This window comes from Myotis lucifugus, unplaced genomic scaffold (assembly GCF_000147115.1).
Source record: "Myotis lucifugus unplaced genomic scaffold, Myoluc2.0 scaffold_22, whole genome shotgun sequence".
NCBI classification, from domain to species: domain Eukaryota; kingdom Metazoa; phylum Chordata; class Mammalia; order Chiroptera; family Vespertilionidae; genus Myotis; species Myotis lucifugus.
In genome coordinates, this window is record NW_005871070.1 from 3,011,164 (window position 1) to 3,035,407 (window position 24,244).

General features: G+C 38.6%; 1 protein-coding gene across 1 annotated transcript in view; it reads left to right on the forward strand.

Moving 5' to 3' along the window:
* SFTA3 (surfactant associated 3) overlaps positions 1-24,244 on the forward strand; it is a 40,191-nt gene that overhangs the window by 9,832 nt on the left and 6,115 nt on the right. The window contains 1 exon segment of the mRNA XM_023751468.1: positions 12,574-12,664. Coding sequence (XP_023607236.1) covers positions 12,574-12,664 — 91 coding nt within the window.

The window sequence follows — 24,244 nt, forward strand, 5'->3', positions numbered from 1 at the left end:
CCACCTTCCCGGGCCCCCGGATCTCTGCAGCTGTCGGGGCTTTTAACCACACGCAGTCCCCAAGGGTCGCCGCGGTTACTGCCAAAGTCCAGTTCACCTTTAGTTTGTGTTTTCTTTGATCCCGGTGGACGTTACCCGCCTTCTCAGCTGGTGCGACTTTGTCAGTTTTATGTCCTCTGACATCTCATTTGGGAGACACAGGACAACGACTCTGGGTTATAGTTTTTGTTTTTCCATTTGATTCACGACCACTTACTTGCTCCCACTGAGTTTAACTCGGTCCCCTCAGTTACGGCTCCGTGGAGTGAGAGCCCACGTAGGACGCACACGGAGGAACTTTCTGGCAGGAGGCTCCCGATGCCCTTTATCTGAGGGGGGAAGACGGGGACACCGCTTTTTAAACTTTCCAATAAACTTTTGAATGGCAAGTACTCGCATTATCACTTGTCAGGGAGGAAAAAATAAGTTTTTTTTTTAAATTTATTCCATAAGAATGAAGGAAAGCCAGCCCATAATCTACCTCTGTCTGCCTTTGCAACCAGAACATTTTAAATGAGGAGAAAGTACTTTGCTGACACTGAATACTGTATAAATGGGAGCAATGCTAAGTAGTTTAAGTAAGTAGTGCTCTCCTATATTTTCTGAGGTGGGGTCTATTTTAAAGAGACTCATCTCTGGATAATTCTTAAAGCTAATTATTCTTAACTTTATTAAGAATTCTTAAGACTTTGGGGGAGGGGAGGTGGTCGTGGGGTTAGGGAAGAGGGGGGAGAGAGACTGTGATAATCTCTGAGACCCACCGGGAGGAAGTCCTGACCTGTTTGCTGGAAGATCCCTGCTTTAAGTCAATCCTGTGTGCAGTCCAGTGCAGTTTTTCATCCGTGACTAGGAACTGTATCAGAACCTTCGTGTGACCATGACAATTGGGTAATCACACACAAGGCATCTTTGCTAATGGAGAGATTCTGTAAATACGCTCCTAGTGAATACACAGATAGCAGCCACCGCGGAAGGGTCAGGTGCCACAGAGCACAGATGACTCTGCCAAGGGCTGCCAGCCATCTGAGGCCGGGAAGGACATTAACTGCCTTTGCATCTCAGAATGCTCTCCTCAGTTTGTGATTTCACTTACTTGACCCGACTCCTGTTATTAAAAAGCTGGCAGGCACAATCAGGGGCAAGCAGGTTGGCTACCTCCTCCTGGCAGCTCTCCAATCTTCCCATTTAGCTGCCAGGAGACAAGGAGAGGAGCGAATTCATAAAGGTAGCATCAAAAGGTACCAGGAAAACTTTAGTGGCAACAGGCGAGTCCACCAATCAGCCTGTTTCTAAATTCTCCAATATATATAAGGAAACAAGCAGTTTCCTTGGAAAGTAAATTGTAAGTGCGTTACTTGATAGTCCCAGTTTTGAAAACAGCCACAAATAGAAATAGGATTCTCATGACTAACAGGGAGCAAAAATCAGGAAAGGTGTCCCTTATCAGATAGTAGCAAGGAAAAAAAAAATCAAGAGCTTTTAATGAAATCTGGAGGATTATTACTTCTTGTCACTGGAACGAAGTTCTGGCTCTTCACAATTGCTTTAGTAGAGAAATTATTGCTCACTTGCTAAGATTTAGGTGCTCAACTTTCAGAGAAATGTGAAATTGTATAAAAAAAGTTTCTTCCTACCTCAAATTGAAACATGCAGGTATCTGGCATAGAGGGACATTGTAAAAGCACAATACATCTCTGTCTAATGTTAGTGTTCTTTCCTTGAGGATGTAAAAAACCTAGGAGTATAACATAAAATAATTGTAAGTGTGAAACAAGACATCCTGGGTTCTCTTTGTTGGCAGGATAGGCCATTTTCTCATACTCTTACACTGGAAGTGGCTTTGGGACCTGGAATGAACTATCATTATTGATGATAAGGTCACACCTTTTACTAGTCGTTGCCATGAAATGTAGACTGACTTCAAATAAAGTCTTCTCCAGGGGATTTGCTCATGGGAAAGGCTTTGCAGCTCTTTTTGAACAGAAAAGTACAATTCACTGAAGTGTGAGTGTTCAGGAAGACTAACAAAGTGTATTTTCAGAAGAATATTATATTTTCTAATATGTCAGGAGGTTTCTAGATGTGAGATGTAAAAAAAAACCTAATTTTTTTTCAAAATTATACCATCATTACATTAGCATAGTCTTAAAGAATGGAGATTATATTACTCATCTACACTACCAAAGGGGAAAAATATTTAAAAACCAGATGACAGATTTGTGCCTTGTAATTTAAACAATACTGAATGGTGAACAGTCTTCCAAGTTCATTTAAGTAGGAATGGGAGAGAATCTCTATAAAAGTGAATAAAAAAAAGGTTATTGTAGAGATATGCCTAACCCCCTATTTTATTAGCTTATAATGCAAATCATTAGTTGTTCTTGCTACGAAGAGCCATTTTAGTGTAATGGATTCATTTCAGTTGCTAAAGAAAACGGAAGCTTATGTCTTTTTATAAGTTCATGAAGAACTTTCAAATTACCTCACCCAAGTTGGAGACATAGATATATTTTTCTTGCTTTTTAAGTTATAAAGTTTGAACATTTTCCATCTTGACTAACATTGCCCGCCAGAGAAGTTTTTTTTTTTTTTTAAGAGAACAGACATCAAGTAGACAGAAGGAAATTCTGAGCCAATGTGATTTGATAGTGGTCACATTTCACATTCTTAAATTAGAGCTGTAGACAACCATATTCTTTCCCCCCCCTTTGTGTATCTGCTATTAGTCAGTACCAGTATGGTGTCTGGCACATAAACGTTGTTCAATAAGTTTGCTGAATGAATGAATTTATGAAACATTTTCACTATTTCCCTTGTAATCTTTTCTGATATGCAACAATGTAAAGATATAGGAGTATGATTAATATTTTTTATTTTTAATGTGAACAAAAAATTTTAAATTCTAGGTGGGTTGACTCAAAATGACAGAAAAGAGACCCCATTCTATGTAATCAGCAAGAGAGGATCTCTTACATTCCCCTGCCTATTCAGATGAAAACTGAGGAAATGCTGTAATGTTTAAAACAAACAACCTTCCCAAAGCTTAGATACAACACAAAATGAGCCCTAAAAATTAATGACTTGAAAAATCCTTAGAGTTAATTTCTTTTTTCATTCCAGACTTAAACTTTCTATGGCACACCCACTATTCAAGAACTTTAAAATTCTATAATTCTTCTGAAGTGGTGAGGGGACAAGAAGGTCACAAATCCTTCTTGGGGGTGAGAGTGGGAACTGGCCAGTGTGGTATTATATACATAAAAGAATTTAAAAACTCGTGTTGATTGTTAATGATAATACCACATAGAGCTGCTCTATGAAAGGTAGTCCGATGGCAAGAGGAACTCATTCGTTATGCAGAAGCAATGGCTACTATTACAGTGTTCCCGACTTGTATCCCTTAGTGAACGCCCTTCACGCTTGAGTAGGAGCTGCAGCTTTGGAGCACAGTGGAACCAGTGGAATGGAGCCAGGAAGGAATCAAAAGATTGCAAGTAGCTTCAGAAGTGAGATGCCTTGTGCCTTATACAAGGGGGAGCAAAAGTAGGTTTATAGTTGTGAGTGTGCAAATCAGTTTATTCTTGTATTATTATTTATTAATTATCATATTATTTATTTATATTACAATGGTAAACCTACTTTTTCCCATCTCAAACAGCTATGGGAAGCTCTCTTTATTGATTTGGGAACTGGCTCAAGATTATGTACATGTTAAAGGGAGGTTATACTGGCAAATTCTTTTATATTTTGATGTGAAGCCTTTTATCAATATGAGGGTATTATTTCAAGTGGACAATGTATGTTTATGTATCAAGGATATCCCTGGTTTCAGCCTAGGAGGCTCTCGAAAAGACATTTGCATCTAGGCAGCATTTGCTCAACAAGATGGGGAAGACTAGGAGTCAAACAGCAATAGAACGCCAGTAAACTAAATCTTAAATCTAAATGTGTTCCCAATAAAAGAGAGCTCTAGGAGGTATGTTCTTCACCAATGTCTGAACAATGATGACTCACTATTTACCCCCAAATTCTCCTATTCATTCACAAGTAGATAGGAGTTAATATTTCATCACCAACTTCATGCCACAATCAAACCATTATAGTGAGAACGTGATTATAAAATTGTATTTAGAGAAAATAGTTGCTAGAAACCAAAAACAGAAGTTGATACAAATATCCTGTTGTCAATATATATTCAGTTTAGACATTATGCAAAAGAACTAGGGGATATCGCCCTGAGATGTAAAGATTGTGATAGGAAGAGAATATGGTAGTCTATTTATTAACTTATTTCTTCAGTCAGTAAATCCTCCCTGAGTGCTTACATCAGGCAAAATAACAGGCATAGAGAAAAAGATATGTCTTTGACCTCAAAGACAATGCATTTGAGGAGACAGGCCTGTACATACACAATACAGTTCAATGCAACAAGTAATGAGAGGTCCGTGCAAATGCAGTGGGATCCCAGGGAAGGAAGTGTCTATATTTGGCAGGAAGAGGAAGAGGTAGTGCTTGAGCTTACCCTGGGAGGAGAAGCAGAGTGTTAGCAGGCATTCCAGGAGGAGGAAACAGAATGTGCAAAGGCCCGCAGACAATGACAAGCATGTCATGCGCAGGGACTCATACCTACTTTATGTTGCTGGAACGGAAAGTGTGAGGAGTGTTGGAAGTAAAACTGAAGGAGTGGTATGGGTGAAATGTTTTGAATCAGGCTGAGAAGTACGGAGTCATCTCATAGCAGATAGAAAGCCATTGAAGAAATTTAAACACAATTAGATGTGCATTTTAGAAATACCATACAGTCAGCAGACTGGAGAGTGGATTGGAAGTAGGGACAAATTAGTGACAGTGAGACTATATAGTAGTTGCTTTTACCTGCTGTCGTGGAGGAAAAGTGCCATTTCACTAAGTAGAAATAAATCCTCAAACCCTGGCAAGAATGAGTGCATAAGGATATTTTCCACAGAGGAATCTCTTTAAGGAAAATAATGTTCACATCGGGTAAAGATAATTGATTAATTTTGTATGCCTGGTACATATCTTCTAGGGTCAAGGATGCATTGGTCATTGTTTTACTTAATTGTATGATTGACATCTACCTGAGCTGACATTTCTGTTACTGCATTGAACGACTGTGTAATGTTGTAGAAAGAGTGCTACTAGGAGTCAAGAGACTTGCCTCTAGTTCAGCTTTACATCTTAGTCTTTGTAGGGCCTTGGGGAAGTCACTGTACCTCTTTGGGCCTCAGTTTTCTCAGTTATAAAGTGAGGGCACAATGCAAATTATTTGTAATGCCACTTTATTTATGTCATGCTGTGAACTGTGACTTTGTTTGCACTTATTAATCTCTCCTAATATTTATCTCTTACCTCATCTTTATGATCTTCCACAATGTTAAGAGGGACGGAAATATTTGAAAGATAATTCAAGGATGTGTTATTTAGGGCAAAAATTCCATTTTTTTTAAAATTCCATTTTTATTGCACTACACTAAATACACTTCGCCTTCCTCCTGGAGATAGTAGGATGTTGGTAGCCATCTTGAAACTGTGGACATGAGTCACATTTATCCTCATATGAACAAAAAAAACAAACTAATAACTTTCAATGTCTAATTTTTAGGTTATGGATTTTCTTTTCCCAAATAATCGCTTCTCAGGGCAGATAATTGTATATTTTCAGAAAGCTAGTATATGGATAAAATTGTGGTTCTTAAAATTATAGAAAGTGTACAGCTCATAATAATGCGCTCCTTATTTTAAATTCTGCATTTCCTGGGAAACTTCCTGTTATTTAGTGCTCTTTTTCTTTTTTTCCACTTAAGAGCCTGTTTACATTAGTAATATATCTTCTAGAGCTCTGGGAGTTCAAAGGGTTTGTACCTATAAAGCAGCACTGTTACTATGCTTCAGAGACATGCAGGGGTCCCACGGCAAATCAAAATGTTTTTAAATGTATGACATGTGTGAAGTTGATGAAAATTCATGACTTCTCTCTGTCAGGGCTGCTTGAGTTTAAATCATCAGAGAAAGGTGAGTGCAAAGAATTTTATTTAATTCTTTTAATTCTGAAATCTTTCCTGTCCCTTGCTCATGGTCCCTTGTTTTAGCTCTGTTCTGGTTAATAGTCTGCTTACAAAAGAAAAAAAGAAAGAAAGAAAGAAAGAGAAAAAGAAAGAAAGAAAGAAAGGGAAGAAGAAAATTAGCTGCATGCTCTAAATTGCTTTTCAGAATTTTCTGCTTAAACCATTGCTCAGATGTATAACTTTTAAAGAGGAACTTAAATGTGGTTTGAGAATGTAATCACGTACTATAGAACATGCAAAATACATGTGAAAGACCACACGAGTGCTGTTAATTTAACTGATTATACTTTATGCTTTAGAAGTATTTTCAAATTTATCTTTTTAAATTGAAAAGAAAATATTGCAGGAAAAATTTAAGAGATAAGAAAGCCAAAAATGCTGTGGATATTGAAATCAGCTGTTTTTAAGTAAAAATCCATTCAAAGCAAAATAAAAGGCATTGTGTAGTGTGTGCCCGCTAAAACTGAGAACACAAGAGCATCACAGCTAATTAGAACCAATCAACAGGATGCTTTGCAACATTTCTCACATCAGCACACCATCTGATCTTCATAACACAAATTTCCCACAGTAGATGCAAAAGGAGTAGAAATAAATATATGAATCATTAAAATATGTGCTGCATTTCAATTGTTTTTTCCAAGAATTATTTTTAGTTCATTGTTATGAAAATAAGATTATGAAAATCCCCAACTGTTGTTCTATTTGTGTTTGGGGGGATAATCTTCATTATATTTTTGTTTTAATTTTATATATGTTTGAACATGAGGAAAAACATCAATTTTTGAAAAGAAAATTTGGTGCGTGTATTTGAATTATTATATGATTTATGTATAGTTATTGTACTTGTGTAAGATAAATGGGATTTTTTTGTACTGTTGAGCCATTTATTGTGAATGATTAATTAGTATTTTACAAAATAACAAAGTACTGCATTTTAGCTATTTTCATATTAACAGAATATTGACCTAAGTTAACTGCATTAACATCTATATCACATCTCTTAAATTAATAAGCAATACTTAACACTATTATAGTTCTAGAATTTATTCAATGCTTGGTTCTGCTCAAAAGTTCTACTTTAGTTTTATTTATTCTACATCAAGAATTGTTCTACTAGGGCAAAAATGTTGCTTTTTTCATACTCTCATGAAGTTCATAGTCTGTTCCTTGTGAATAAGATTTGTTTTTCCTCCCCCATCTGTGTGTGTGTGGGTGTGTGTGTGTCAGATTCTTTGTTAGGTTGTCCTCTCATATTAAAGGTAGAGCTCCCTCTGGGCCACTGAGGTGCTTCAAAACAGATTTGTAAGATGGTTTGTTAAAATGTTTAACTTGAATTAGAAATATACACATCTTGATGGTAGTTTTATCTCCCTCTAAGAGCTAATTTGTGAATGTCTAGCAGGTGCCCCCTTTAGAGGCAAAAATAGCTGTGAAACTGGTGCTATTAATAAGAGAATTGTCTTCCAAATGAGTCAATGATCTGTTCTCCTGTATGTATAAAATACACCTCACTGATGCGAGTAATTTACTCTTCAGACTCCAGTAATCTCTTGCCGAAGAAAACATGCTTTAGAAGAACACAAATAGAGTTCACTTCTGACTGTTTTGTTTATTATTTGTTTGTTTTATTTGGGTCTGTATGTCCTATCCCTTCACATCACACAAGGTACTTTTTTCTCTCCCTGCTCTGGCAAAGGTTTTTGCTAAATATTTTCCTTCTTGAGTGTTCATTATATATTTCCATAGGAAGGAAAAAATAGTTTCAAAGAACTACTTCTCTCAAGCACTGAACTTTTTTCTTTGTATTCTTTTCTGCACTGATTTGCCCTACCTCATTGCAGGAGGGTGTCTCTTAGCTAGGTTCTGTAGGACATTTATTCTTTCTATTGCTTTTCACAAATAGCTTTGATGACAAATACTTGAGAATGCTCACCTTACAATACAGAAAAAGGCTATGTTAGGATATAAGTATATTTTCTGACTAAAGAGCTATTAAGTACATAGGCATATTTGTGTTAAAAAATTTTAAATCTGATATATTTTCATGTCAGGTTTGGAATACTAGCTACAAATGTTCACTGCTCCAATAAAAAGCAGTTTCAATAAATAACAGCCCAAAATTAAATGCAGCTCTCTTGCATTTAGTTTGATTTATAGGAATTGGAACAATAATGCTGTTAAAATGCAGGTTGAAATAACTCTGCTTATCTCTAACGTCATTATTTCTTAAAGCAAACAATTTAGATAGAGAAGTCATCTGATAAAAATAATTAGTTCAGGCGAAATGGGACGCACATTCTTCTGCCAGATAATGGTTCAGCAGCTACTCTAACTTCAGTGGAACTTCATTAGACACAATTCTCATTTATCTTAAAATCTTACGAAAAAAGGCAAGTTCTTTATTTGTAAAAATTACATTATTTTAAAAGAAGTAAACAAATATAGGAGAATGGAATAAAATAACAGAATTTACTGGCTGTTATTCAATTCTTTAAAAAACATTTTTAGGGGACAGTAATGCCATATGTTTAGTTTCAGGACAAAGGCACCTTTTAAAATGAAGAGCTTAAAGAAAATTTATGAAGAAGTTTGTTTAATAGAAAGTAAGTGAACTAAGCTGTTGGTTCTAAAAACTATCTACATTACAAAATTATAAAATGACCACTATTTAATGAATGTTAGAATAATATTAGGCTAGTATTTAGTAAATGGCATCTTTAAAAAAAAAAAAAAGCAATTACAAGCAACTTCTGGAATTCACTTTGTGTAATATGTCCAGGAGGCACATTGTATTACTGCTTTTCTATGGTTTTCTGTGGTAGAGCTGATTTAACTTGGGAGTTAAGAAAACATATGTTTTGGAATGTTTCCAGGTAGTAGTTTTATGCACGACTACTGCTATGCAGTTAAAAACAAAAACATATACCTTAGCATCATACAATATTAATGAACTCATTTGGCAATTATTATTTTGCTTGAAAAATGACCAAGCTATACAGATCAGGAATGAAAACAATAGGGTTTCTTATTAATCTTATAAAGTGTTCTTTTAATAGTTAGGCAATTAGTTAAAATCCCCATGCATGTGATTCATTAATATTCATTTATATATTTTGAGTCATATGTATTTAAAAATTTCATATCATTAAATGCTATTAGCTGAGTATTGTGTTAAGGTTTTAAAAATTTATTGTAAACCAGTTGAGTTCATTTAAGAGAATATTTACATTTATGTTGCTTTTTAATGTCTTTATTTAAGAAACAAAGGCATTAAATTTAATGCCATTATTATTTTGCTAAAGTTGCAAACATTTTGTTAAAATGTTTTATGTGGTAATGAAAATAATTTCATAGATAATAAATCTTCGCTTTCTTGACTACTTTCTATTAATTTTAATTTCTTTAATAATATAAATATATTATTTATTTTTAAAAGAATGAGTTAGTATGTTTAGTTCAAAATCATCCTAATAAAAGAGTTTAAAATTTTCAACAGGATAGTGAACTATTTACTCGGCTTTAACTTGTCTGTCTTGTACATGATTTGACAGAACTAACTAGTGAAAACGAACCCAAACCAGAAATCAACAGGGAGAATAGTCAAGAAGGAAAAAGGAAGAGTTGCAGGAAATGATATTTTCCCATCAGTGGATAGGCATGCATACATTAAAGGCATAAAAGGCAGCAGGGGGAGAAACAAAAGCTGTATACTGAGGATTCTGCAAGTCTGAATTAACTAAATGGGGAAAAAATGAAATAATTCTGCTTAAACTTGTTCGCTAATAAAAGGAGAATTGCTTTTGTTAAATATGCTTGCTGTGATTATCAAGCAAAATTTTTTTTCTCCCAGACATCTATGAATAAAACATGTGTTTGAGCATTAGGTAAACAAACAATAAATGGATGAGTTCAGTTGCAACATAATAACATTTTATTTAGAAAACATATATAATCATATTTGTATTGGCAATCCAAATTTAATGACTTCTTTCAGTAAAATTAAAGTGCCTCACAAATAACATCTTATGCATAAGGATTGCTTATTCTTTGCCCATTTTTTTCTATTTTTTCAAAGAAACAGATTTTTAAGGTCTCTGCTGAATCATACACAAACCAGATGAAGCATGATTTCTCAGAGGAAAAAAATTCTCTTGAATCATTTTAATTTTAGGTTACAGATGTATAAAAATACATTTTAAAATACATTTCAGAGATGGAGGGAGAAAAATGTTAAGTCTGGTATAGCTTGGGCTGATTTGAACAAGGCTCTGTGTGTAGCTGAAATGCAGTCTTTGGCTTATTAGCCATTTCATTAACACATCTTCTGTAAACTATGAATGAGAAGAAACCATTTACAATAAGGAAAGCAAACAACAGAATGAATTTCCTCTGTTGGTGTTTTATAAGACTGTTAAACAGAAAATGGAGGGAAGAACTCTCTTTAGACGATATCACTTAATTAAGTAAAGCATCCTAATCAGAGTCCCCTCCAATTGTAATGACTGTAGGGAGTCAAGTACATTTCTGTCTGTATTAGCGTATCTAACTGCAATGATTTATTGATATTTATTTTAGAATACAACACAAAAGCAATAAAACAGGGAGAGAGGGAACCTGCCATGGCTTACTGCAGGTACAACCAGAGCACTCCAACACACTTCCCGATTTCCTCGTGGGAGGTTTTCCTTTCGAAAATCAGAGCACACCTTCAGACGAGAATGTTCCTTTCCTGCATTCTCCAAATATTCGCTGTGATGTTTCTTCATCCATTGGGTCAATCACTGATTCACTTTCTTCACTGTAAGAATCAGCACAAATGAGCGGATGAGCACCTGCAGTGACATGACTGGATTGCATTCTACACTGATTTTAGTCTTAAAACACAGCTTCTCTGTATTGGAGAAGGATTTGAGGAAGGAGAGTAAATATACTGTATAGGCAGACAGACATTGGCTGCCCTCCAAGCTGCACACAGCATTAACCTGTTTATCTGCCACATTTCACAAATCTCAAAAACATGTGAATAATCAGGCAAGCAACTGGATAAGTGATTCACACTAGGGAATCCAACCAGTATTCTGATGAGAGGGTACTATGAGCCTAAGACATTGGAGCAAATAGACTTGAATTGTAGAAACTGCACATAATAAAGTTGATTAGTGGTTCAAAGGAGAAAATAGTCTATGAATTTGAAGAGGTATCCAAACCCTGTGGACTTTGGTTGGGTATTTATGTGTAAGTTGTCTGTAGAATTGAGTCCAAAATTATGCTCTCATGCATATCACTCCAATAATGGGGCCATGTGTATTTCGATTTCATGTTAGTTGTCAAGATAATTTATTTCTGGACACCTGGATTTAAATATTAGAGGCTGGTGCCTTGAAACCCCAAGTTACACCAACATATATATTTGAAATTAAATTACCAAACTTGCTTAGAACCTATTCACTTTGGGGAAGCAAAATTTCCTTAGAAAGTTACATTCATTTTTAAAACTGAAAATGAATTTCTTGGTAATAAGGGAATTAGTCAAGCAAAGGTATAATTATTGCTATATTACTGCTTTATTTTCCTCTAAATTTTTCTTATTTCTTCCTCATTTGCTAACCTGTTAACCCCTCTTTTTCTTATTTCAATGGTTATTGTGCATTTGCTTGCAAGTGGAAGTTCTTAAAGGTTTTGGGGCTAACCTCAGAAGTATACTTTAGTTTTTAAGATCTCTTAAGATTGTTTATTAATTTCAGGCTTGGATTACTTCCATAAACTATACCTGGTTATAATCACAACAAGATAAATTATCTATTTGCTTGGTATGTCTGTCTATAGCTTCTACCATCTTACTACCAAGGAAATAAAGGTTTTCCTACATTTGCAAACAAAAAATATGACTACAAAAAACACAATCAATCATGCAAGACATATAAATTAATGTTTTACATCCCTCAACTTTTTTTGTGTGTGTGCACCGCAGAAAGGCAGATTGCTAAAAACTTTTTGATACTTTAAAACTTTGTTAGATTAGTAACCAAAGACATCATCATCTTAGCAACTGGAAGTCTTTTTTTTAAAAAAGTATGTTTTTATTGATTTTTAGACAGAGAGGAAGAGAGGGGGAAAGAGAGCTAGAAACATCCATGAGAGAGGACATCATCAATATGTTGCCTCCTGTGTGCCCACAAACTGGGCATGTCCCCTGACCAGGAATCAAACCTGCAACCTCTGGGTTCCTGAGTCGATGCTCAACCGCTGAGCCACACTGGCTGGGCTCAACTGGAAGTCTTGAAAAGGTAGGTGACCTGGAAATTGATATTCCAAATGAAATTTTGATATGTTCATGTTTCTTGATTAGAGCCTTGCTTCAAATAGGCCTACATTTGAGTTTATTTAAATTGTATCTACCAACTGTGTTTGTGGCATTTTCTCATCTTCTCACTTCTTGTCTCAGGTTCTCTTTCTTCAGGATCAGGCACTGAGACTAATTGAATGGCTCCAATGATCAGGATTTGAAAACCTGATATCAGCATTGACCACTTTGTGTGAGTCTGTCCTGAGCAGTCTCTTCTTTATTGACAGGACACTTGGCAGAATATGGGGGCATCTTTTCTTCTTCACTTACTCTTGGACTTGTAAAACATGATACAAAATTTTTCATGATTTTTAAGTCTATTGCATGGGAAATTTTGCCAGAAACACAAGATACAAACTAAAATGCATTCCTTAGAGGATATGTGCCGGTAAGTGTCAAAGGGAAGTTTGTGGGCAGTCAAAAGTGATATTAGAATTATTGACAACATCATCAATAGTTTGGAGGCTCAACACACTGATTTTTGTAATCACAGAAAGTTTCACTCAGGTTTCCAGGGGAGCTGGATTTTGAGTTTATGTCCACAAAGTTGAAGTTGGTTCTGCGAACCTCAATTAACGTTGACCATAGCTCTTAGCCATAAAGAATTCTTTTGGATGATTTTTTAAGTGATGGCTATTCGGAGTGTAAAATGATCACTAAACCCTATACAAGCTATACACCATAGGAACCTAAGAAATAATAGACTGGCTGTAAGTGAAAGTTTTAGTTATAAAAACAATACAAACAAAATTAAAAATTTAAAAAGTTTCTTTCCCCCTAGCTCCCTCAATCACATTCCCCAGTGGTAACCATTAATCATACTTTCTCATATATTTTAACAGACATTTAAAAAATTCATATGTAAGCATATCTTCTTTTTTTTATGATCCTCTCCCAAAGATATGTTTTTATTGATTTCAGAGAGAAAGGCAGGGAGAGAGAGAGAAAAATGTCAATGTGAGGAACATTGATTGATTGCTTCCCGTCTGTGTCCCGGCTGGGGATGGAACTCACAGCCTATTGGTGTACAGGGCGACATTGCAACCGATGAGCCACCTGGCTGGTCAAGCATATCTTCTTTTCTTTTCTTTTTATATATTTTATTGATTTTTTACAGAGAGGAAGGGAGAGGGATAGAGAGTTAGAAACATCGATGAGAGAGAAACCTCGATCAGCCGCTCCTGCACACTCCCCACTGGGGATGTGCCCGCAACCAAGGTACATGCCCTTGACTGGAATCGAACCTGGGACCCTTGAGTCCACAGGCCGACACTCTATCCACTGAGCCAAACAGGTTATGGCAAGCATATCTTCTTTTAAACCACAAATGAAATCATATACTATATTTACTACTGTGAACTTGCTTTTACTCAGTTAGCAATGTATTTTGGCTACTGTTCCATGCCCTACACGTTCTTACAGAAGCTGCACAGGATATTAAGTAATATGCTATTATGAATATAACCATTCCATATTGATGGGTAGATATTTAGGCTATTTTTTAGTCTTTTTGCTTTTTCAAATAATATTTTGGCAAACATATACATATTTTTGGTACTTTTATAAGTGTATTTGTAGAATTAATTGCCTGAAATGAAATCAACATATAAGAACACATTGACAATTTTTGAATATTATTGCCACAACAAAAGAGGTTCACCAATATACCTTTCACTGATAGTTTTTGAGATCAGTTCTGTGTGTGACATACGGTATTTGCTTGCCATTCCATCTTTTTAAAATTGACTAAACATAGTCCAGTGGCAGCTGGGATGACCTAATGGAGAGATAATTTGAATCCTCTATGGCTATGTGCTAGGATAGCAGCGTGGCTGGGGAGGGGGCAGCGTGGCTGAGGAGGGGGCAGCGTGGCTGGGGAGGGGGCAGCATGGCTGGGGAGGGGGCAGCGTGGGATGGCGAGGGGAAGAGCTGAGGAGTACCACAGCCATCAGTTTAGGACCCAGTCTGAGTTTTCACAAGGCTCCTTGCTAGCGGCCTTCCTGATAAGAGTGGGGCTGCAGAGCAGAATCAGGAGCCATTCACACAGTCTCTCCCTCTGCTCCGGTTCTAATCCAGATGTGCATTTACTTTTAGTCTCTCTTGGGTGGGACTTCATTGAATAAAATATAAAAAGATTAGCTGCCTTGCCACAGAAATGCAGCTCCATGAATTTCCCAGAAACCACATTAAGGTGGTTTGAGGAAAAGTAGTGGGATAGAATTAGATTGTGAGAATTCTCAGATTACTTCCATGAACTGAGATTATGAGGTTATAAAAGAGGTAGAAAATAAATAACTTGTGAGAAAAAAAATGTTGATGATGATTTGATGATTGTAAAAGACAGTGTCAGGAGATGGTTGAAGGGTGTTACGGTCATCACACAAACCACGGGGACTGAAAAGGCCGCTGGTGGATGTGGGTGATTTTACTTCTCTACCCATTTCTGCTCTGCATCTCCTCACTACTACGCTGTCCCTGCCTTTCCAGCTCGTTTTAGCCAGTTCTATACATAAGGTTGTGCGAAATGATAAGCCCTTCTTAGCCAGGAAGCTATTGGCAAGGGAGTGGAAACGAGGTGGGTGAGTATGAAGGCAGGGGACACAATACCTTTGCTTCACTAGTTTCCTTAATTGCTCCCTCCTCCCTCATATCGTTTAGTCTCTCAGCTGGTCTCCAATCAGTTTTGGGGAAAAGCATCTGAAAAACCCTGGTGATTTAGGAGCAAGACTTGCAGATGCGATAAAGTGACCATGCACCATATCTACCCTCCACCCAGTATCAGTTCCCTTTTTGAAGTGCTAGTGAGTCATTATTTTTATGCGATTACCACACAAATGTGAACATGTTCAGCGAGCTATTGCCAGCAATCAGGGCCACTTGTTACATAACATCAGTGAGAGGGACGCAGGTGGGAAACAACTCTGATTATAGATATTTAGCCCAAATGTACATCAGTTGTTACTCCTTAAATGTATTTCTTTTAGTAGCTAATTGAAATACTTTATCAGTGAAAGTCTTGACACAACAGTTACACAAACACACATGTGAGAACATGGGGAAATTAAATAAGACTTATAATATACACCTTAACAAAATGATGGCTTAATTTGTGCTCCCTTTGTAATTTTAACTAAATATTGTGGTGAGTAGTTCTTACTTTAAATCCGAAGTATATGGGCATTTATTACACACACTATGAAAATGCTTCAGGAGGCTTGTGATTAACTCCGTGGTATTCAGGCACAGTTTATAAAGACTTTCGATCGAAGACAAAAGGCCCACGTGGATGATGAAACTCATGAAAAAGATGTACGTGCACCACCAAGGACTTCATTCAGACTTGCTCATCTCAGCGCAGTTCTAGCTCCCGACTCACCAGCAATGTCCCCGAACAAGCATTCTCTGCACCTGGCCCATGGCTGCCATGTGGAGTGGCCCCTAGGGTAGGGTCGCCAGGTTAAATATATGATGCCTCATTACATTTAATTCCAAATAAACAATGAATAATTTTGACTATAAATATATCCTAAATATTCCATGTGACAGACTTTGGCAGACACATACCCTAGTCTTATGTGCTTACCCTCTGAGACAAGATGCCATACAGGTTTGAAACTCCCAAATCCAAAATTTCAACCTAGCCCCACTGGATGCTGCCTCGCCTTCTACTGCTTAGGCCTGCTTCCTCCTAGTGGAGCATTTTGTGCAGATTGTATGTTTTCAAATAATTTTTAAACATTAGTGGTTTATGGGACATTAGCTGCCTTGCCATCAATTGCAATACAGAGAAAATCCTAAAATCAACTTTCTTCTCTGCTAATTTTTCAGAGGCACGTCCTTAAGATTCGGTGCTAAAATTTAAAAGGGTGGACAGATGTGGAATGAGATAGGAGGGTTCCTTCAGACTCAGTTTATGCCCCTGCATTGATCTCTTGGGTTGTGATAAATTTAGATACTCAAAGCTTTATTTACATTTTTCTAAATCAAGCTAAATACCACCATTACTAAAATCCAGCAACTAAGGAAGTGGAACAGCAGTGTGGTACAATAAAGATTAAAAAATGTAGGGCCCGCAGATTTGAGATTGAGGCCTGAACGCGCTGTGAGATCCTAGGCAAGTCATTTAGCCTCCATGAGCCTCAGTGTCCTTCTCCATAAAATGGGGATGGTAGGGCATCTATGAAGAGAGGTACTGTATGTAGAAATTATTTGTAAACTTCATGTTCAATCTAGAGATGTTTTCAGTGGTGATGATAATGAAGATGATAGCCAAGTCATAAAGAAACATAAAAGTCAGTTATCAAAGAGATATTTTATAGAGATATTTTCATTCAGACAGAAATTTTTTATTACTCAGTTCACAAGAATTATATACATAAGAGTATTATTGAGAAAAGAAAAAAACACCAAAAACTATCCTAATTCATTATACTTTTAGAAGAAAGCTCACTAAAAGCTTTTTTGTCTAAAAATGGGATGTTTTGGAGCAGAATATTGTATTTCTTTAGGATCACATTGGAAAATAGATAACAGAGAGGCACACTGAGAAACATTTTCTTTAAGGCCTTTTACTTTTATTTTGGGTCAGCACTCATTATTTTGTAACAGCCTCAGACACATTATTATTATTATTATTACTATTATTATTATTATTTTTTTTTTAAATATATTTTATTGATTTTTTTTTTACAGAGAGGAAGGGAGAGAGATAGAGAGCTAGAAACATCAATTAGAGAGAAACATCGATCAGCTGCCTCCTGCACACCTCCCACTGGGGATGTGCCCGCAACCAAGGTACATGCCCTTGACCGGAATCGAACCTGGGACCCTTCAGTCCACAGGCCGACGCTCTATCCACTGAGCCAAACCGGTTTTGGCATATTACTACTATTATTATTATTTAGCATAACAGCTTGGCGTTCTTCTCATAACAGAGAAGGCTTTCATGAGGGTTGGTGTGCATCCATTTTCTCAGGGATAAAGCAGAGGGAACAAAAGGAGAAATGGGACCAGAGGCCTCTCGTGCCCTCTGAGCACTTGTGTCCTATGATCAAGGAGCAAGTGAAGCCCACAGAAGGACTGAGCCCTCATGGCACCAGACGACAATTCTGAATAAAGAGTATTTATCCTTGTTTAATTTTACTTCACTTTTTAACCACACAACCAATATATATGAGTTCTAGAAAACCAGAGAATATGGGTAAGCAAAAAGGAGAAAGTAACAATCACCTCTACCTTCCAGAAGTTTGAAAAACTCACAGGATATCAATTTGTGTTGCTCTGTGAGTGCAATGAGGGAGCAGAATTTGCCCCACCCTGTCTGAACCCCAAAGGGGTCCATTACGGTGTTCTGCATGAAGGTGTTCCTCTACAAATGTGGTTCAACCAAGGCTTGAATTAGAGAGTACAACTCACTAATTCCTGCAATGACAGGACACCATAGCAATGTAGCCGCTAGATTTTAAAATTGCACCTCTCATAGTGTCTTTATTCCCCTTCACAGACTCTCTAAAGTTCTGAACACAATATAAAACTTCTCCAGAGAAATTCAGAATATGTTAGTGCTAAAAGTCTGTCATCAAGCATTCAGCAAATCCTGAGCTCCATCTCTCACAGGGTCTCAAATTGCTTTTCTTTCACTTCTAATTTCCACACTTGGTGCTGAGTGTAAGTGAAATGGAGTCCCAGCTCTAGGCTAAAAGTGGCCCCACCTTTAGAATTCAGTCATCTGACCTGTCCTGAGCGGCTGAGGGGAGAGGAGTCAGGTGGGACTAGCCCGGCCCAGTTACAAACCTTAGGGGTTGGGGCAGAGCAGTTACTGCAGGTACCTCAGGGTCAGTCACATTGGCCCAGGCCCAGATTCCCGTGGATGCAGTGCTGGGTCCTGGAAGAGAGGGAGGACTGTGAGTACAAACCAGAGACCCATCTTCCCCAAGCCTCTTCAGACTTCAGAGAACCAGCCATAGTGCTTTGCTACCATCGCACGAGGAGAGTGCATGGAAAGAGGCGTTCTCCTCCACTCTGCCGCAGACCCCTGTGCACGCTGGCCTGCCTAGACTCCAGGGTTTGGTGGCAGCAGCCAGCATAGCCAACAGCAGCGGTGCCCGGGAGAGGGATGGGTGGCGTGGGGCCTGTGCAGAAGGCAGTGGTTGCCAGGCAGGTGGAGCCCTGAGGTGCAGTGTACACAGCAGGGGGACAGCTGTATTCTCGGCTACAGTCGATATGGTTGTGCCTACAGGATGCAGTAGTGACCAAAAGAGCAAACAAAAAACCATAAAAATGGCATCTCCCACAAGAATTATAACCCAGCACTTATGAGACACAACCCAAGCCGCCCTCCCCATCCCCCCGTGTGTGTGTGTGTGTGTGTGTGTGTGTGTGTGTGTAGGAGTAGGCTCCATTTCAGCCATCTTATCTCTCTTCCTTTTCCCTAAAACCAGCCCTAAATGATGTTACTACAGTGATAAAATGATGGTCCTTTGCTAGCATCTGACTAAGCTGCTCCTGGACTCCAAGCCCGCTCTGTACGAGTTGGATTGGATACAGGCATCTCCACCCTCCGCTCCGGAATTTCTGGGCTAATAGTGCTATTTATCTTGTAGGATTGTTGGGTGAATTAAATGATGAAATACTTCAAAGGGGCTTAGAATAGCACTAGGCACATTGTAAGTCCTCCTCAGTATCAGCTCTAAGTGTGATTGCTGCCCAAATTCACCTCCCAAACAGGTCCTATTTTCTGCTTAGTGTGCTGTGAGGGAGATTTAGGCTTAAATTATGACTCACCATTTACAAGCTTTATGTCCTTGGACAAATTAACTTCTTGGAAATATTCCACAAATATGCAGCACATTGTGTGCCCGACGTTGTGCCATGTGCTGCAGACGTATGAATGAAGAGCTTATTAATCAAACAATTCAGTAAAGTAGAGAATGGTAATAAAATGTTATCTATATGCTTTAAATGTTCTATTTCAACTTAAGCAGGGGCGTTCAGGGGAGGGAGGAGTGAGGAATGGTTACTTAAATGGTACAGGGTGTTCTTCTAGAGCAGTGGTCGGCAAACTCATTAGTCAACAGAGCCAAATATCAACAGTACAACGATTGAAATTTCTTTTGAGAGCCAAATTTTTTAAACTTAAACTATATAGGTAGGTACATTGTTATTAACCTACCTATATAGTTTAAGTACTGTTGATATTTGGCGCCTCCCCTGCGCCGAGTCTCCTGTCGCCTGACCGACCGACTGACACCCCCCACTTCTTCTAACGCCACTTCTTCAAAATAGACTCGCCCAGGCCAAAAACCGACTTCTGCGCATGGGCCACGAAGTTTCAATCGCACTGTACGTGCACGCCCGCACGTGGTATTTTGTGGAAGAGCCACACTCAAGGGGCCAAAGAGCCGCATGTGGCTCGCGAGCCTTGGTTTGCCGACCACTGTTCTAGGGTGATGAGAAAGTTTTGAAACTAGAGAGAGGTGGTGGTGGCACAACATTGAGAATGCACTAAATGCCACTAAATTTGCACACTTTAAAATGGTTAATTGTATGTTATGTGAATTTCACCTCAAAAATCAAATGTACAATATTTTGCCAATCTTTTGAGGGAGGGCTAAGAAACTTCCTTTAGGTAGGTGGCCAATAATTGAAGGCCTGAGTCATTTTTCTGGCATAAGCCATACCCATAATATGTATCTTTTATTTCCAGCTTTAATTTTTTAAAAATTGAGACAAGAACTTAGATACCTGCAAATCCGTCTCAGAGTAGAATCTGTTTGGTTTTATAATTTTTTCCTCTTTTACAGCTTTTCCATCCATACATAATGTGACAGCATTTATTTAGCAGCTCACATTTGTCTTTGTACATTATTTTTCTTTTACACATATTTTTCATAGAAACAACAACTTTCCTTCTGTACTCATTTTATGGATTTACATAATGTTTCATTGAATAACATAGTTATAATAACAAGTAAAACTGGTGTAGAGTAAGTTTGGAACAAACACGTCTGACTCCTGTTAGGCCTGCAAGGTAATTCAAGTCATAGGAGCAGAAGTAAGGTGGGTGTCGCTAAGCAGTTTACCACCTTCCAGCACTGGCGGGCTGGCCACTGGAGCCTCTGTGCTTCACAAAGGAAATGATGTCGATCAAGTGAGCTGGTTAAGTGGAAGTCTGTTTTGAGAGCCTTTGCAATACAATGGATGCCCATGAGAAGGAGATGTAACTTGCACTTGGAGAAGTGATTACAAGCTGAGACCTACAGGTTTGGAAGGACCCACCAGTGGTCCTCAACCTGCCTAATGCTGCGACCCTTTAATACAGTTCCTCATGTTGTGGTGACCCCCAACCATAAAATTATTTTCGTTGCTACGTCATAACTGTAATTTTGCTACTGTTATGAATCGTAATGTAAACTTCTGATATGCAGGGTGTATTTTCATTGTTACAAATTGAATATAATTAAAGCATAGTGATTAATCACAAAAACAATATGTAATTATATATGTGTTTTCCGATGGTCGCGACCCACAGGTTGAGAATCACTGACAGAATAAAATCCAGGAGGTAGTATTTCGGGCACTGGAAACAGCCAGAGACAGAAGAGAACACTTACAGTGGAGTAACAGCAAGAAGTATGGCTGGGTTGTAGTGTGCAGGGGGGTTGTGTTGAAGATGAAGTGGGAAGAGAATTTGCAGGCCACATTCGGAAGTTTAGACTTTCTGTTAGGGACAGTAGAAATCCACGGAAAATTTTAAAGGAGGGCACCAACATAATCAGGCTTGCATTTTAGAAAAATCCCTTGCACGGAATCCCCGGGGATAAGTTAGAGATGGTGGTGGGCAGTGGATGGGGACACTGGGTAACTGATGGTGGTGACCCAAACTGACTAGTGCTGTCAGGGTGAGGGAGAGAGGAAAGACCTGGGCACAGCCCAAATGTTTCTGGTTTTGGTGGTGCCATTAACTGACTTAAGGAACATGGAACAGGACGGGCATGGGGGGAAGATGCAGCTTGTAACACTGAATTTGAAGCTTAAAGAAGCTGTGGGATGTCCATTAAGTAGCTGCCCATGTGACTCTACTGCTAAATCTCAGGGGTTATCTAAGGCCAAAAAGTCAGGTAAGGTAAGAAATAGAAAGTATGCAATCACTTGTAGCAATGAAGAGTCTCCTGGTGACATTGGGGAAAGCAGCTTTAGAAAGAAGGCAGGCACAGCTGCCGGATGGTAATGGGTTGAGGAGTGTACAGGGATGAAGAAATGACTATGTGTGGTTGATCATTTAGAAAACTTGGCTTTGAAGGGGAGGACAGAGTAGAGCAGTGCAGTAGCTCAAGATGAGTACGGAATAAAAAACACACATTTAAATGTTGCTGGGATAAATCAGCAGAAAGGTAAATGTTGCAAATGAAAGCAAGAGAGGAGATAGGAGGAGTTAAATGGAGAAACCCACACTTGTTATGGAATGCTGTTGTGAGGGGGTCAATGAGTGAGCTCACATAAAGCAACAAGCATAAAATGTGCGTGTGGCTTGTTAGCTTCTTCCATTCTCTAGGCACAGTCCATCCCCTGTTTCATCTTAGTTTGTTTTTATCTACAACCTGATATGGCTACTTTGGCCTGTGCCTTCTTGGTTGCACACCTATAGTTTTAGAAAGCTCCCCAGGGAATCCTGGAGGAGGTTTAGGAACTATCATAGACTGGCATAATGTCTTGCCTGTCCTTTTTCCCATATAACTCCACAGTGCCTATAATTAATCCCCATTTGGCTAATGGCAGATGAAAGGTGGCTAGCTATAAATAAGAGGACGCCATTGGAGAAAGGACTTCCCAGAACTCAAAAATAAAAATAAAAAGCATGGAAACCCTCGCCAAGAAATGTTAGAAAGGAATGACAAATCTGGAGGCCCAGGGGCTCCTCTAGACACCCTCTGACCTATTACTATTTACCCACAGGAGCCCCTGGTACAATTGACAATGGGGTACAAGCTAATTGACTGTCTCATAGATATGGGAGCTACACACACAGTGCTAAATACAAAACTAACCAAGAAAAGTTAAGCTGTAGTGATGGTTACTGGAGGGGTCGGGCAATTACAAAAACAGGCGTTCCTTCAACCTCTAGAATGCCAGCTTGGGGATCAAAAATTACGCATAGTTTTCTCTACATGCCAGACTGCCCCATTCCATTGTTGGGCCGAGATTTACTTTGTAAATTGCATGCACAAATAACTTTCCCCCTGCGGAGCAGCAATTATGTGTAGGAGTCCCGCTGCAACATGCTCTCCAGCTCCAGATGCTCCTGACTTGCCCGGAAGGACCTGGATGTGAACTCCTCCCACCCGAGATCTATGAGCAAATTGATCAAGTTGTTTGGACTATGGAACCCAGGTAAGGTGGTTAGCATCCAACCCATAAAATTAACCTAAAGGAAGGGGCACGGATCCCACAGAAGAAATAATACCTTCTTGAAAAGGAAGCTTTAGAGGGAATTCAACCACTAGTGTATAGATTCTTAAAATTAGGATTAATTTGGCCATTCCAGTCTTTCTATAACACTTCCATTTTGCCAGTCAAAAAGCTTCAAAACCATTATTCATTTAAGATATCTCCCAGAAGATAGGACAGACACTACGGATTCAATTGAAACATCTTAGAGACCCCAATCTACGGGGTAGAATATGAAAATGAACCACATAATAAAGAAGACCCTGGTGAAAATATGCCAATAAATGCATTTGAAATGGGACCAGACATTGCCTATTGCCTTACTCTGGATTAGGGTAGTACCCCGAAGCAGACTTAAATTAAGCCCTTTTGAAATAGCTTATCGGAGATCTTTCCAAGTTTCTGTTTTAGGAACACACCCTTTAGATTTAGAACATGAATAAAAAAATCAAATAGCTAAGGGGTTAGAGCAGGGGTCCTCAAACTTTTTAAACAGGGGGCCAGTTCACTGTCCCTCAGACCATCACTGTCCCTCAGACCGTTGGAAAAAAAAACTATGAACAAATTCCTATGCACACTGCACATATCTTATTTTGAAGTAAAAAAAACAAAACGGGAACAAATACAATATTTGTATTTGCATGTGGCCCGCGGGCCATAGTTTGAGGACCCCTGGGTTAGAGCATCGGTCTGCACACCAAAGGGTCAGGTGTTCAATTCGCAGTCGAGGGCCATACCTGGGTTGCAAGTTCATCCCTGGTCCCCCATTTAGGGCATGTGTGGGAAGCAAGCTGATGATGTATGTCTCTCACCTCTCTCTCTCTCTCTCTTTCTCTCTCTCTCTCTCTCTCTCTCTCTCTCTCTCTCTCTCTTTCTCTCTCTCCCCTCCTTCCCCTCCATCCCTTCTTTCCACTCTCTCTAAAAAGCAATGGAAAAAATATCCTCTGGTGAAGATTAAAAAAATTTAAAAAATCAAACAATATGTTCAACATTTAGGGTAAACACTAACAACTTTGCTCATTGCAGGTCTATCTACCTGTCTGACAAGCCCTTACATCCATTCCAGCCAGGAGACCGAGTCTTACTAAGGACTTGGAAGATTCAAGGTCCTGAACAGCAGTCAGCCAAGCAAGGGACCAGTCTTTGGTCATCCCTATGATGTCCTACTGACAACACACTCTTCCCTAAAGCTCACTGGAATTAAGCTGTGGATCTATCACACACGGCTAAAGCAGGCGCCACCTCAGGAGAACTTGTATCTTTTTTTTTTCTTTATTGGATTAAGGGTATACAAATGGTGTCTATCACCCCATACCCCCCCCCC